Source organism: Crinia signifera, chromosome 3, assembly GCF_055691185.1.
Source record: "Crinia signifera chromosome 3, ASM5569118v1, whole genome shotgun sequence".
Taxonomy (NCBI): domain Eukaryota; kingdom Metazoa; phylum Chordata; class Amphibia; order Anura; family Myobatrachidae; genus Crinia; species Crinia signifera.
The window spans coordinates 323,888,251-323,900,537 of record NC_139219.1 but is presented as its reverse complement, the minus strand read 5'-3'; the positions used below and the strand labels follow the sequence as shown (position 1 = coordinate 323,900,537).

The 12,287-nt window shown below is 50.9% G+C and overlaps 1 protein-coding gene across 10 annotated transcripts in view; it reads left to right on the top strand.

Moving 5' to 3' along the window:
• Positions 1–12,287, top strand: part of HMBOX1 (homeobox containing 1) — an 83,953-nt gene that overhangs the window by 47,510 nt on the left and 24,156 nt on the right. For all 10 annotated transcript variants that reach the window (XM_083178796.1, XM_083178793.1, XM_083178795.1 and 7 more), the window contains one exon: positions 551–1,021. In XM_083178796.1, the coding sequence (XP_083034922.1) occupies positions 564–1,021 (458 nt within the window). In that variant the 5' untranslated portion in view covers positions 551–563. The remainder of the gene's footprint in view (positions 1–550; positions 1,022–12,287) is intronic.

Below are 12,287 nucleotides of genomic sequence, written 5' to 3'. Positions count from 1 at the left end.
ACGAAACTTGCGCACCGTCCCAAGTTACAGGAGTACATCAACACTGATGTGATGTTACTTTTCCAACGAGGAGTCGTGTGTAGCAGCACACCCCTTTAATGTAGTCCAAGACCCCCTCTAGCACCACCGCTGGGTCCTGGGGGCGATAACACCTAAACTACCACCAACAGCTCTGCTTTACAGGGACATTTATTGAACCAGCAAAAGCAATTAACCCACCTGTGTGTGATAGAAGAAATCCTGCCAACCTGGCGTGTTGGAGGCATTTGAGGATTTACTCACAGCAGGCATGGCTAAACGATGGCCCTCCAGCTGTTGTGAAAATACAAGTCCCATCATGCCTTGCCACAGTTTTGCAATTAGGGAATGCTAAATCTATGGCAAGGCATGCTGGGATGTGTAGTGTCACAACAGCTGAAGGGCCACAGTTTGGACATGCCTGGCTTACAGTAACCCTAAATCCATTTGGATAGGTGCCTAAATCTTCCTCCTGTTTGTGTGTTGGGATCCGCTGTAAGTAACTGTCCTCCTCTTGTGTTCTCCTTTGCAGTCTGCCAGAAACCATGTCACATTACACAGATGAACCTAGATTCACCATAGAGCAGATTGACCTGCTCCAGCGTCTCCGGCGCACAGGAATGACCAAACACGAGATCCTCCACGCGCTGGAGACGCTAGACCGCCTGGACCAGGAACACAGCGACAAGTTCGGAAGGAGATCCGCCTATGGCAGCAGCTCTTACACAAACAGTACCAACAACGTCCCGGCGTCGTCCTCTACTGCCACCGCCTCCACGCAGACCCTCCACTGCGGCATGTCGCCCAGCAACAGCTGCGACACTTCCCCGCAGCCCTGCACCACCAATCAAAACGGGAGAGAGAGCAGCGAGAGGCTGCCGACGTCCAACGGCAAGCTGTCGCCGTCACGCTACCACACCAACAGCATCGGAGCAAGGTCGTACAGCTTCGAGGCTTCAGAAGAGGATCTCGACGTAGACGACAAGGTGGAAGAGCTGATGAGGTCAGTGCATTGTTGTCCTACAGTAGAACTTTCAATAACTTAGAGCAGACAGGGTCCTCCAGCTGTTGTGAAACTACAAGTCCCAGCATGCCTTGCCACAGTTTTGCAATTAGGGAATGCTGAAATTATGGCAAGGCATGCTGGGATGTGTAGTTTCACCACAGCTGGAGGGCCGCAGTTTGGACATGCCCTGCTTAGAGAGATCATTTAACGCCTGCTATATATCTTCTTGTACAGAGGTTTTCCTAAAAGATTTATACCTTTATTAACTGATGGGCGCTGATACCACTGGCCTGAACAGTGCGCCATCATCCTTGCGCTCAGATCGCCTGTCTCCTGTGTGTAATAAAATCCCCTTTTGTGTCTGGCCTGCAATACGGGAGCTGTTGGCCTAATTTGCCGGGCCTTGTTTGGACACTTGCCTGAAAGTGAAGCCGGGGGATCTGTGCAGGTTTATTGCTAATTGTGTTTTGTTTTCCCAAATTAGCTGTATTGCTTTTGATGACGCTGGACTTCAGCGACTTCTGTTACTCCGTGCCAGATCCCAGCATACTTGGGCATCATCCATTGCAGTGTAGTGTACTGGCATGGGCAATAAACAGCAGAGGTCACAAATGTGTGTTGGTGCCGGTAGTGGGTCTCTGCTAGTTGAGCGCAGGCTGAGGATTTGACGGCCTCCCGTTACACGTAATGTGGAGCTGCTGTTGCAGTTTTGGTAGTTTTCAGTTTGAAGGTTTGTTCAGAGTAATGCGAATTCCGCGCCCCACTGTTGTAATGTTATGCTTGCTTACCAATAAAATTAGAAGTCTCCTAACAGGCGGTTTTTGCCTTCCCCAAAATGCAAAGTTTTATCAACTTTGTGTTTTTTGCAACTTAAGCGCCAGTAAATCCTTGAACTGTGAATAACTTTCATTTAGTATTTTTTCATTTGCGTTGTAATTTGCAAAATACATTGTTTTAATCATTGTATATTTTGTACTGTTTAGTACTTGTTGCTTTTCTTCATTTAGGCGGTCAGCACGCCTAATAAGATAGGGGAGGAGATGTATTACAGGCACATACACAGTGACCAGTACGCTGCAATCTGTACTCCTTACATCACTGTCTGGTGACACTCTACCTATAGGTGGTGTAGGGGTGTAACCAGCAGACTATATAGGGGCCAGGCTTGTGGTTACGGTATAGTGAGTTGACAATGTCTAGTTTGACGCCTGAAAATGGTCGACATTGCCAGACGGTCGACACCAGCTTAAGGTTGATATGGGCATGGTCAACAGTCAAAAAGTCGACCCTAGGTTTCACGTTTTTGGAGTCTGTCGACATGGGCACCGTATAAGTGTACAGTGTCGGCATCGCTGTGCTTGGCACACTGTTATAGTCTCACTCGACGCCCACTTGAATAGTAAAGTATGAACGAAGTCGGTCTACACCAAAAACTGTGAAAAACTCGTGTCCACCTTTTGAGTGTCGACCATATCCATGTCAATCATAAGTTTTTGTCAGTGCCGACCTATTGTTTGTCGTCCATTTCTAGGTCACTGTCCCTAGTCACTGTTGACCTAGTGACTGTCAAGATAGATATTGTCGACCCAGGGACCGCATACCCTGGCATGTTATTGGATAGATGTGGGAGATGGGGCCCATGCATGTTATTGGAGGGGTGGGGAGGCGAGCCCGGCATGTTGTGGGAGGCGGAGCTGAGAGTGCTGTTGGACAGATGGGGATTCCAGGTCAGACATGTTATTGGAGGGGTGGGGAGGCGGGCCCGGCATGTTGTGGGAGGCGGAGCTGAGAGTGCTGTTGGACAGATGGGGATTCCAGGTCAGACATGTTATTGGAGGGGTGGGGAGGCGGGCCCGGCATGTTGTGGGAGGCGGAGCTGAGAGTGCTGTTGGACAGATGGGGATTCCAGGTCAGACATGTTATTGGAGGGGTGGGGAGGCGGGCCCGGCATGTTGTGGGAGGCGGAGCTGAGAGTGCTGTTGGACAGATGGGGATTCCAGGTCAGACATGTTATTGGAGGGGTGGGGAGGCGGGCCCGGCATGTTGTGGGAGGCGGAGCTGAGAGTGCTGTTGGACAGATGGGGATTACAGGTCAGACATGTTATTGGAGGGGTGGGGAGGCGGGCCCGGCATGTTGTGGGAGGCGGAGCTGAGAGTGCTGTTGGACAGATGGGGATTACAGGTCAGACATGTTATTGGAGGGGTGGGGAGGCGGGCCCGGCATGTTGTGGGAGGCGGAGCTGAGAGTGCTGTTGGACAGATGGGGATTACAGGTCAGACATGTTATTGGAGGGGTGGGGAGGCGGGCCCGGCATGTTGTGGGAGGCGGAGCTGAGAGTGCTGTTGGACAGATGGGGATTCCAGGTCAGACATGTTATTGGAGGGGTGGGGAGGCGGGCCCGGCATGTTGTGGGAGGTGGAGCTGAGAGTGCTGTTGGACAGATGGGGATTCCAGGTCAGACCAGTTATTGGAGGGATGGGGAGGCGAGTCTGACATGTTGTGAGAGGCGGAGCTGAGAGTGCTGTTGGACAGATGGGGATTCCAGGTCAGACATGTTATTGGAGGGGTGGGGAGGCGGGCCCGGCATGTTGTGGGAGGCGGAGCTGAGAGTGCTGTTGGACAGATGGGGATTCCAGGTCAGACATGTTATTGGAGGGGTGGGCAGGCGGGCCCGGCATGTTGTGGGAGGTGGAGCTGAGAGTGCTGTTAAACAGATGGGGATTCCAGGTCAGACATGTTATTGGAGGGGTGGGGAGGCGGGCCCGGCATGTTGTGGGAGGCGGAGCTGAGAGTGCTGTTGGACAGATGGGGATTCCAGGTCAGACATGTTATTGGAGGGGTGGGCAGGCGGGCCCGGCATGTTGTGGGAGGCGGAGCTGAGTGCTGTTGGACAGATGGGGATTCCAGGTCAGACATGTTATTGGAGGGGTGGGGAGGCAGAACCTAGCTTGTTATTGGGAGAGGGTGGGACCAAGTGTGTACTGCCGCTCAGACAATGTACTGTAATTGAACCTGTTTGATTTAAACAATTGACTGAATGTTTTTGTCCATTTCCCTGGGTTTGTGAGCACATTTCTGATTGTCCTTTGTTCCCATCCAGTACCAGATTTTTATTCCATCCAAACAACTAGTTGGATGGTTGGAGGAAAGTTGGTGTGATGTGTGGCCAGCATAAGACTCATTACTGGAGGCAGGTGATTGGTGGAGAGGTCGTGTTTCCAGAACGCCTACCAATAACGATCACTTCTCTGGACAAATAAAACCCCCTGGAGGCCGCTGTAGGAATCTGCTCTCCTCTAGAGGCTGTGGCATCTGATTGGATGGCTCCTGCAGCTGGCCAATCATAGGCACTGAGGATCATATAATAGATTTGCTTGTGCAGCAGTACACTAATACGGTGTCTTGGTCGACATAGACACCTGAAAAACTCATGTCGACCATTCCCTTGTGTCGCTTTTTTGATCATGTCGACCTAATGAGACCCACCTATTTTGTCTTCTTCCTACTTTAATTCCTGGAGAGGCAACAGCCAATCACTTGAGCCCAAATATCTTGGTGGTGACTGATGGGAGTTTGATCACATGTTTCAGTCATCTCCACCAAACAGCACCACGGACAGCTCCATGTTGAATACAATGAGCGTTTGCAGGTTGGCATGGTTACAGCGCAGCGCTAGACACACAGTCCTCCATTTGCTAAACAAATACAGTAGGTTTCTCGCTCAAACACTATAATTGGTTCAGAAATTTCTCATTTCTTTTTTTAATTAGAAAACAGATTAAAATTCTGTTGTGGCCTTTCCTCGCAGCTGTATATCATTTCATTGTTTAATTAAGTGCTTTTCTTCTCTAACTCAACCATTCGCCTCGCTCGGTACGGGCGTGACGGCGCAGCGCCGGCTTCAGCCGCTCGTCTGTTCTCCGTGGCAGAGCCTTGGTGCATTAGATGTGTCATAATTAATAGATTGTAATTACGAGACTTTAAATAATTCACCCAGACAGAATACTATGCATGGAAATACAGAGCGAAACGCGTCTAATTTCATTTGAAGTATCAAAGGTGGAAGCAAATGTTCAAACATTTGTGTCTACAGCAGTCCCCAACCAGCCAGTGGCTCTACAGCTGTGGTGAGACTTCAAGTCCCTTCATTTCACCTGTTAATGCACCCACCGGTCCTCGCGTCCACAATCATACAGTGTGTATGTACCTTAAAGACCCATATACACTAGGCGACTAGGGTGCACCACTGGGGGGGGGGGGGAGAGGATGAGGACACAACGCAGTCCGCTATCCCCCACCCTGATCCTTGCAAAAGGTGATCTAGAAAATGTATTATTCTCACAAGAAGGCGCAGAACGGAGCAATAGAATTGTTGCTTTTTTTTAGCCGCCCGTTAGCCGCGGGGGTGACATTACCTCGCGCTGCGTCCTCAGGTGCAAGAAGAAATGTGAGAAAGGTCCACCAAATTCGAGTTTAACCAGGACTTTAGATTGGATTAGCGTCTGTTTTGGCATGTATAAAGCAATAGGTGCCTGAATGAAAGCCTCATTTATGTTGCTGGTGTATCTCACATGTGGCCCTCCAACCACAGTTCCATATTAGCTGAAGCGCCCCATGTTTAATACCTCTGTATAAGGGTAAATCTGATGGGCCTGGCTTAGCAGTGTGTGTGGAAGTCTGAAAAACACTACATTGTGTGGCAGGGACAGCATGCCTCCACATTAGGGTAATGTGGAAGATCCAGTCCAGGTTTTAGAGCAGCAGCAGGGAAATTAGTAAGGATTGGCTGATTAGCAGCACCTGTGGCTTCCTGATATGTGTGTGTACAGGGCAGGAGGTCATTGCTCCCAATGCTGGAAAGCAGCTGGGTGATAGGCCAGTAATGTAATATTACCTTAGGTGATTTGGAGTGTACTCTGGTTGTGGGAAAACCTTTCAATGCTGGAACCTTGTTTGCCGAGCTGTTAACCTGGTATGCTGTTTACCTGCTGCAAGATAAAAACCCAGACTTCATCTATATCCAGTGTATGTGATTCCTTGTCACAGTTGGTTTTCTTAAAAATGATCAGAATACTGGCCCTTATTAAGATCTGATCGTAGTACAGATTTGTTCTCAAAATTGACAAAACCATGTGCACTGCAGGTGGGGCAGATGTAACAGGTGCAGAGAGAGTTACATTTGGGTGGTGTGTGTTGAAACTGAAATCTAAATTGCAGTGTAAAAATAATGCAGCCAGTATTTACCCTGCACAGAAACAAAAGAACTCTGCCAAATCTAACTCTATGCACTTCTTACATCTGCCCCACCTGCAGTGCACACGGATTTTCCCATTTTGAGAACAAATTTGTACTGTGATCAGATCTGAATAAGGAGCCACTGCACATAGTCCCATCCTAGCACCAGTGATCTCCCCCACACTGCACATAGTCCCATCCTAGCACCAGTGATCTCCCCCCACACTGCACATAGTCCCATCCTAGCACCAGTGATCTCCCCCCACACTGCACATAGTTCCATCCTAGCACCAGTGATCTCCCCCACACTGCACATAGTCCCATCCTAGCACCAGTGATCTCCCCCACACTGCACATAGTCCCACCCTAGCACCAGTGATCTCCCCCCACACTGCACATAGTCCCACCCTAGCACCAGTGAACTCCCCCACACTGCACATAGTCCCACCCTAGCACCAGTGATCTCCCCCCACACTGCACATAGTCCCACCCTAGCACCAGTGATCTCCCCCACACTGCACATAGTCCCATCCTAGCACCAGTGATCTTCCCCACACTGCACATAGTCCCACCCTAGCACCAGTGATCTCCCCCCACACTGCACATAGTCCCACCCTAGCACCAGTGATCTCCCCCCACACTGCACATAGACCCATCCTAGCATCAGTGATCTCCCCCCACACTGCACATAGTCCCACCCTAGCACCAGTGATCTCCCCCACACTGCACATAGTCCCACCCTAGCACCAGTGATCTCCCCCCACACTGCACATAGTCCCACCCTAGCACCAGTGATCTCCCCCACACTGCACATAGTCCCACCCTAGCACCAGTGATCTCCCCCCACACTGCACATAGTTCCATCCTAGCACCAGTGATCTCCCCCCACACTGCACATAGTCCCACCCTAGCACCAGTGATCTCCCCCACACTGCACATAGTCCCACCCTAGCACCAGTGATCTCCCCCACACTGCACATAGTCCCACCCTAGCACCAGTGATCTCCCCCACACTGCACATAGTCCCACCCTAGCACCAGTGATCTCCCCCCACACTGCACATAGTCCCACCCTAGCACCAGTGATCTCCCCCCACACTGCACATAATCCCACCCTAGCACCAGTGATCTCCCCCACACTGCACATAGTCCCACCCTAGCACCAGTGATCTCCCCCCACACTGCACATAGTCCCACCCTAGCACCAGTGATCTCCCCCCACACTGCACATAGTCCCACCCTAGCACCAGTGATCTCCCCCACACTGCACATAGACCCATCCTAGCACCAGTGATCTCCCCCCACACTGCACATAGTCCCACCCTAGCACCAGTGATCTCCCCCACACTGCACATAGTCCCATCCTAGCACCAGTGATCTCCCCCCACACTGCACATAGTCCCATCCTAGCACCAGTGATCTCCCCCCACACTGCACATAGTCCCACCCTAGCACCAGTGATCTCCCCCACACTGCACATAGTCCCACCCTAGCACCAGTGATCTCCCCCCACACTGCACATAGTCCCACCCTAGCACCAGTGATCTCCCCCCCACACTGCACATAGTCCCACCCTAGCACCAGTGATCTCCCCCCACACTGCACATAGTCCCACCCTAGCACCAGTGATCTCCCCCCACACTGCACATAGTCCCACCCTAGCACCAGTGATCTCCCCCCACACTGCACATAGTCCCACCTTAGCACCAGTGATCTCCCCCCACACTGCACATAGTCCCACCCTGGCACCAGTGATCTCCCCCCACACTGCACATAGTCCCACCCTGGCACCAGTGATCTCCGCCCACACTGCACATAGTCCCACCCTGGCACCAGTGATCTCCCCCACACTGCACATAGTCCCACCCTAGCACCAGTGATCGCCCCCCCACACTGCACATAGTCCCACCCTAGCCCCAGTGATCTGCCCCCACACTGCACATAGTCCCACCCTAGCACCAGTGATCTCCCCCCACACTGCACATAGTCCCACCCTAGCACCAGTGATCTCCCCCCACACTGCACATAGTCCCACCCTAGCACCAGTGATCGCCCCCCCCCCACTGCACATAGTCCCACCCTAGCACCAGTGATCGCCCCCCCACACTGCACATAGTCCCACCCTAGCACCAGTGATCTCCCCCCACACTGCACATAGTCCCACCCTGGCACCACTGATCTCCCCCCACACTGCACATAGTCCCACCCTGGCACCATTGATCTCCCCCCACACTGCACATAGTCCCACCCTGGCACCAGTGATCTCCCCCCACACTGCACATAGTCCCACCCTAGCACCAGTGATCTCCCCCCACACTGCACATAGTCCCATCCTGGCACCAGTGATCTCCCCCCACACTGCACATAGTCCCACCCTGGCACCAGTGATCTCCCCCCACACTGCACATAGCCCCACCCTGGCACCAGTGATCTCCCCCCACACTGCACATAGTCCCATCCTAGCACCAGTGATCTCCCCCCACACTGCACATAGTCCCACCCTAGCACCAGTGATCTCCCCCACACTGCACATAGTCCCACCCTAGCACCAGTGATCTCCCCCCACACTGCAATATTCCGCAGCTACAAGGGCTGGTTTTACGCGCTACACTTATTGGGGATCCACGTGCTCAGATGTCCACACTGCACCCCAAAAAGTATGCGTTGACATGTTCATGTATCGACCTTTTCCATGTCGAATTTTTTGTTAATGTTGACATTCTGTATATTGCTTTAAGGCATGCTGACCCCTATATCGACACTTGTCACCTCCGCCAGCAAAGCAGAGGACTTCACTAGCGCTGCAGCGCCGGGCTGTGTCCGCATCATGGTCATATCACTGACACTGTACTGCTCCCTGCAGAATCCAGCTCTGCCTCCCACCCTAGTATCTCAGTATATCCCGCTATAGGATGAGGATCTGCCTGCCTGCTTTCTGACTTTACTGTCTCAGGTCTTCTTAGGTCAGTCGCACTTCTGGTTTTATTTTAGGGACTTGGCAGGAGCCTTGTTTACAGCACAGTATAGAGGTGAGATACAGGGGGGTGATTTCTGGGTTAGAGGTATGACGTGCAGTCATTCTGTGCTCCCCCGCTATGTATCCCATAATCTGTACCGTATGTGCCTCTGTCAGGAGAATACGTCATGTGTAATAACTGGTAGAGGATTGGGAACGGGACTGAACCGGAGACCCAGACTTCATATGGTCCGATAGTTCTCTTCTCTTATGGTGGGCGAGAAAATAGAAGCACCTCGCCCCAGTGCTATTTTTATAGCAAAATGGGAGCAACTTTTTACTGATGTGAATTATAAAGCTGCGATTCTAGGTGGGCACGGGCTGGCGCTGTGACCTTATTCGGGTGGAGGGCAGGCTGGTACGTATAACAGCCAGAACTATAAAAATATTTCCAGTTTGTAACATTTATTGTCACAAGGCGCAAGCATCGCACAAAACCAAAATCCGCCAGTGCAATTCTGAATATGGCTGTCATTATTCTATAGTGGTATTTACTGACGCGGGATCCCGTCACCTGATGCACATAGCCGGCGCCAGGATCCATTCTCCGTTCTCCACTCACTGCTGGAGTTTGGCTGCGTTATCCCAGCACGTGCGGACAGCGCTCCAGCTATTGCTCTCCATTTAAATGTCTGCTTGAGGCTCATTAATTCTCTCAATGATTTTACTGTGGACACATTAAGCAGGCAGCGGAGAGCCGTAACGTGTAGATTAGATTAGGCGTAATAGCGGTTCCTTCCCTTCTTTGGGATGCTGGTATCGGTATTCTCAACGCCCGCGTACCCGCCGTCTGCCGTCCGTATGTATTCCAGCTGTAGCTGATACCGGGGTCCTTTGGGAGAATAAAGCACACGTTTATTGTTATGGATAGACATGGATTTGTATATCAGTTTGATGATTGGATCAAATAAATGTTTTGCCCCTGCGTGTTCTGGGTGGCGTAAACTGCGCACAAAGCGACTCTCACCCGCCCGCAGCTTAGAACTTTGCTCATTATACAACACTGGTGGCCTGGGTAGGAAAACCTCATTTGCTTTTGCTGACGTCCCAAAGGGTGACTGATTCAGTTACCCATAAGTGCTCTGGTGGCCTTACGGGATGTCACGTGACTGGCTTCTGCCTATAGAGGTGCGGGCAGAGCGCAGCCTGATGTAAATGCGCCAATGGACTATCCTCAATAGACGCGCAAGCAGGAAGCAAGTGACAATTTCCTAATATAGTGACCGCGCACAGGCACACACTGCACAAACCTTGCTGTTAGGTAAGTCTACCCCATATTCATTCTCTCCACTCTCTGTAGTCCTCTGACTTCCCCAACTTATATATGTGGATGTCGACTCGCTGAGGGGCAGATTTATTAAGCTCGGTGAAGTGATTAAGTGCCTGGTTTTTATCACCGGCCAATCAGCTCCTACCTATGAAGTTACAGGCTTGGTTTGAAAATGACAGGTAGGAGCTGATTGGCCGGTGATAAAAACCAGACACTTAATCACTTCACAGAGCTTCCCCTCGTCTCCTGGCATGCTGCACCAGTACAGATGGTGTGTGTACTTGGGGTCGGGGGCGGCCATGATGCAGGGAAGCGAAGCTGGGAGATTATAGGTTGTACTAGGATCAGATCCCACCATCATTGTAGCGCCACTGTCCCCATATAAATAACCCCCTTCAGTATACTCATGCCAAGGGCGGACAAGTCTTAAACACTAACCCACGTTTGTTATTTGTGCTACCTATATCATTTATGGTATATCGTTATTAAAAACAAAAGCGCAATGTAATATGCTGATATAGTAATAAAAGTTACTAACAAAGTCTTTATATTAAAAAAACGGGTTTGGCTCATTGCTTCGATATACATTAGGTCAACCACTAAAGAAATAGGTCGACATAGCGAAGGTCAACACAAGCATTGGGTAGACAATTGGAATGTGACAGTCAAAAGGTTTTTCCTGGGGTTTTTTTTTTCCCCAAAAAATTTCAACGTAAGTCGACACGTGCACGATGTTACTATGTCGACCTAATGTATGTCGATTTAGCGACTGTATCCACCAAAAACCGATGAGAGATTACACCTTGACCCTGAGAGGAGTTTTCTGTCTGTCATGGATGAGAATCCCAGGTTTTACATCTTGCAAACTAGTTACAATAAATGAATTAACCTTGAAAATAATCTCTTGGAATACGATGTAGCTTTTTCCCTGCCCTCATGTGCGTACAGCGTCTGGCAAAGTCCCTCCATCACAGCGGCAAAGCGGCGATTTCAGCCGGGCGTAACATAGCCCAGATATAGATGAAATATTCCAGCGGCAGAACAATCTGTGACACTGGGAGCGCTGGTTAAGATAGATGGATTGGGGGCGCTGAATTTTAACTAGTGGGGGTGTCGTTGGTGAGCCAGCGTCTGTAGCGTGAAGGATTTTGCACCCAGTACGGAGTAGACACTTGTCCACGTACTAATAGTCAGCTGGGAGGGAGAGACAGAGGGCAGGGAGTCGTTCCACATGTTCAGCACACACAGGCGGATTCTCACGCGAGCCAGTAAGCAGCCAGAGGTGTCGAATACAGGATCGGCGATCGTTCCGCCATCTTTCTTGTGCCCGCTGGGTGTTCCCTCAGGTGGGTGCTGTTCGCAGTATGTGGTGCACCCTCTGAGAGAATTGTGTATGACCAATAAGTTCTATAACGGGGCCTGCATTATTAGGTATCGTTCTCATGTAATGACTGTATGTCGGGGTCATCAGAGCGTAGAGGTCAGGGGGTCATCAGCTTTGGCGTACACCGCTGTTACGGAGTCCAGGTTCAGTAGCGTGAAGTCGGCAAGAGCCTGTGACGTCGACCTTCTTTGTTTCCTCTGCTGCCTATTTACCAACACGTGTCTGCGCCCCCCCCCCCCCCCCCACCGCTCCCCACCTCCTCCGTCTTATTTTATGTCTCTGCTTTTATGTCTGAGGTAAAGATTTATGTCTCCCCTCAGTAATGAAACTTTCCACATGCCATATGGCACTCGCACAC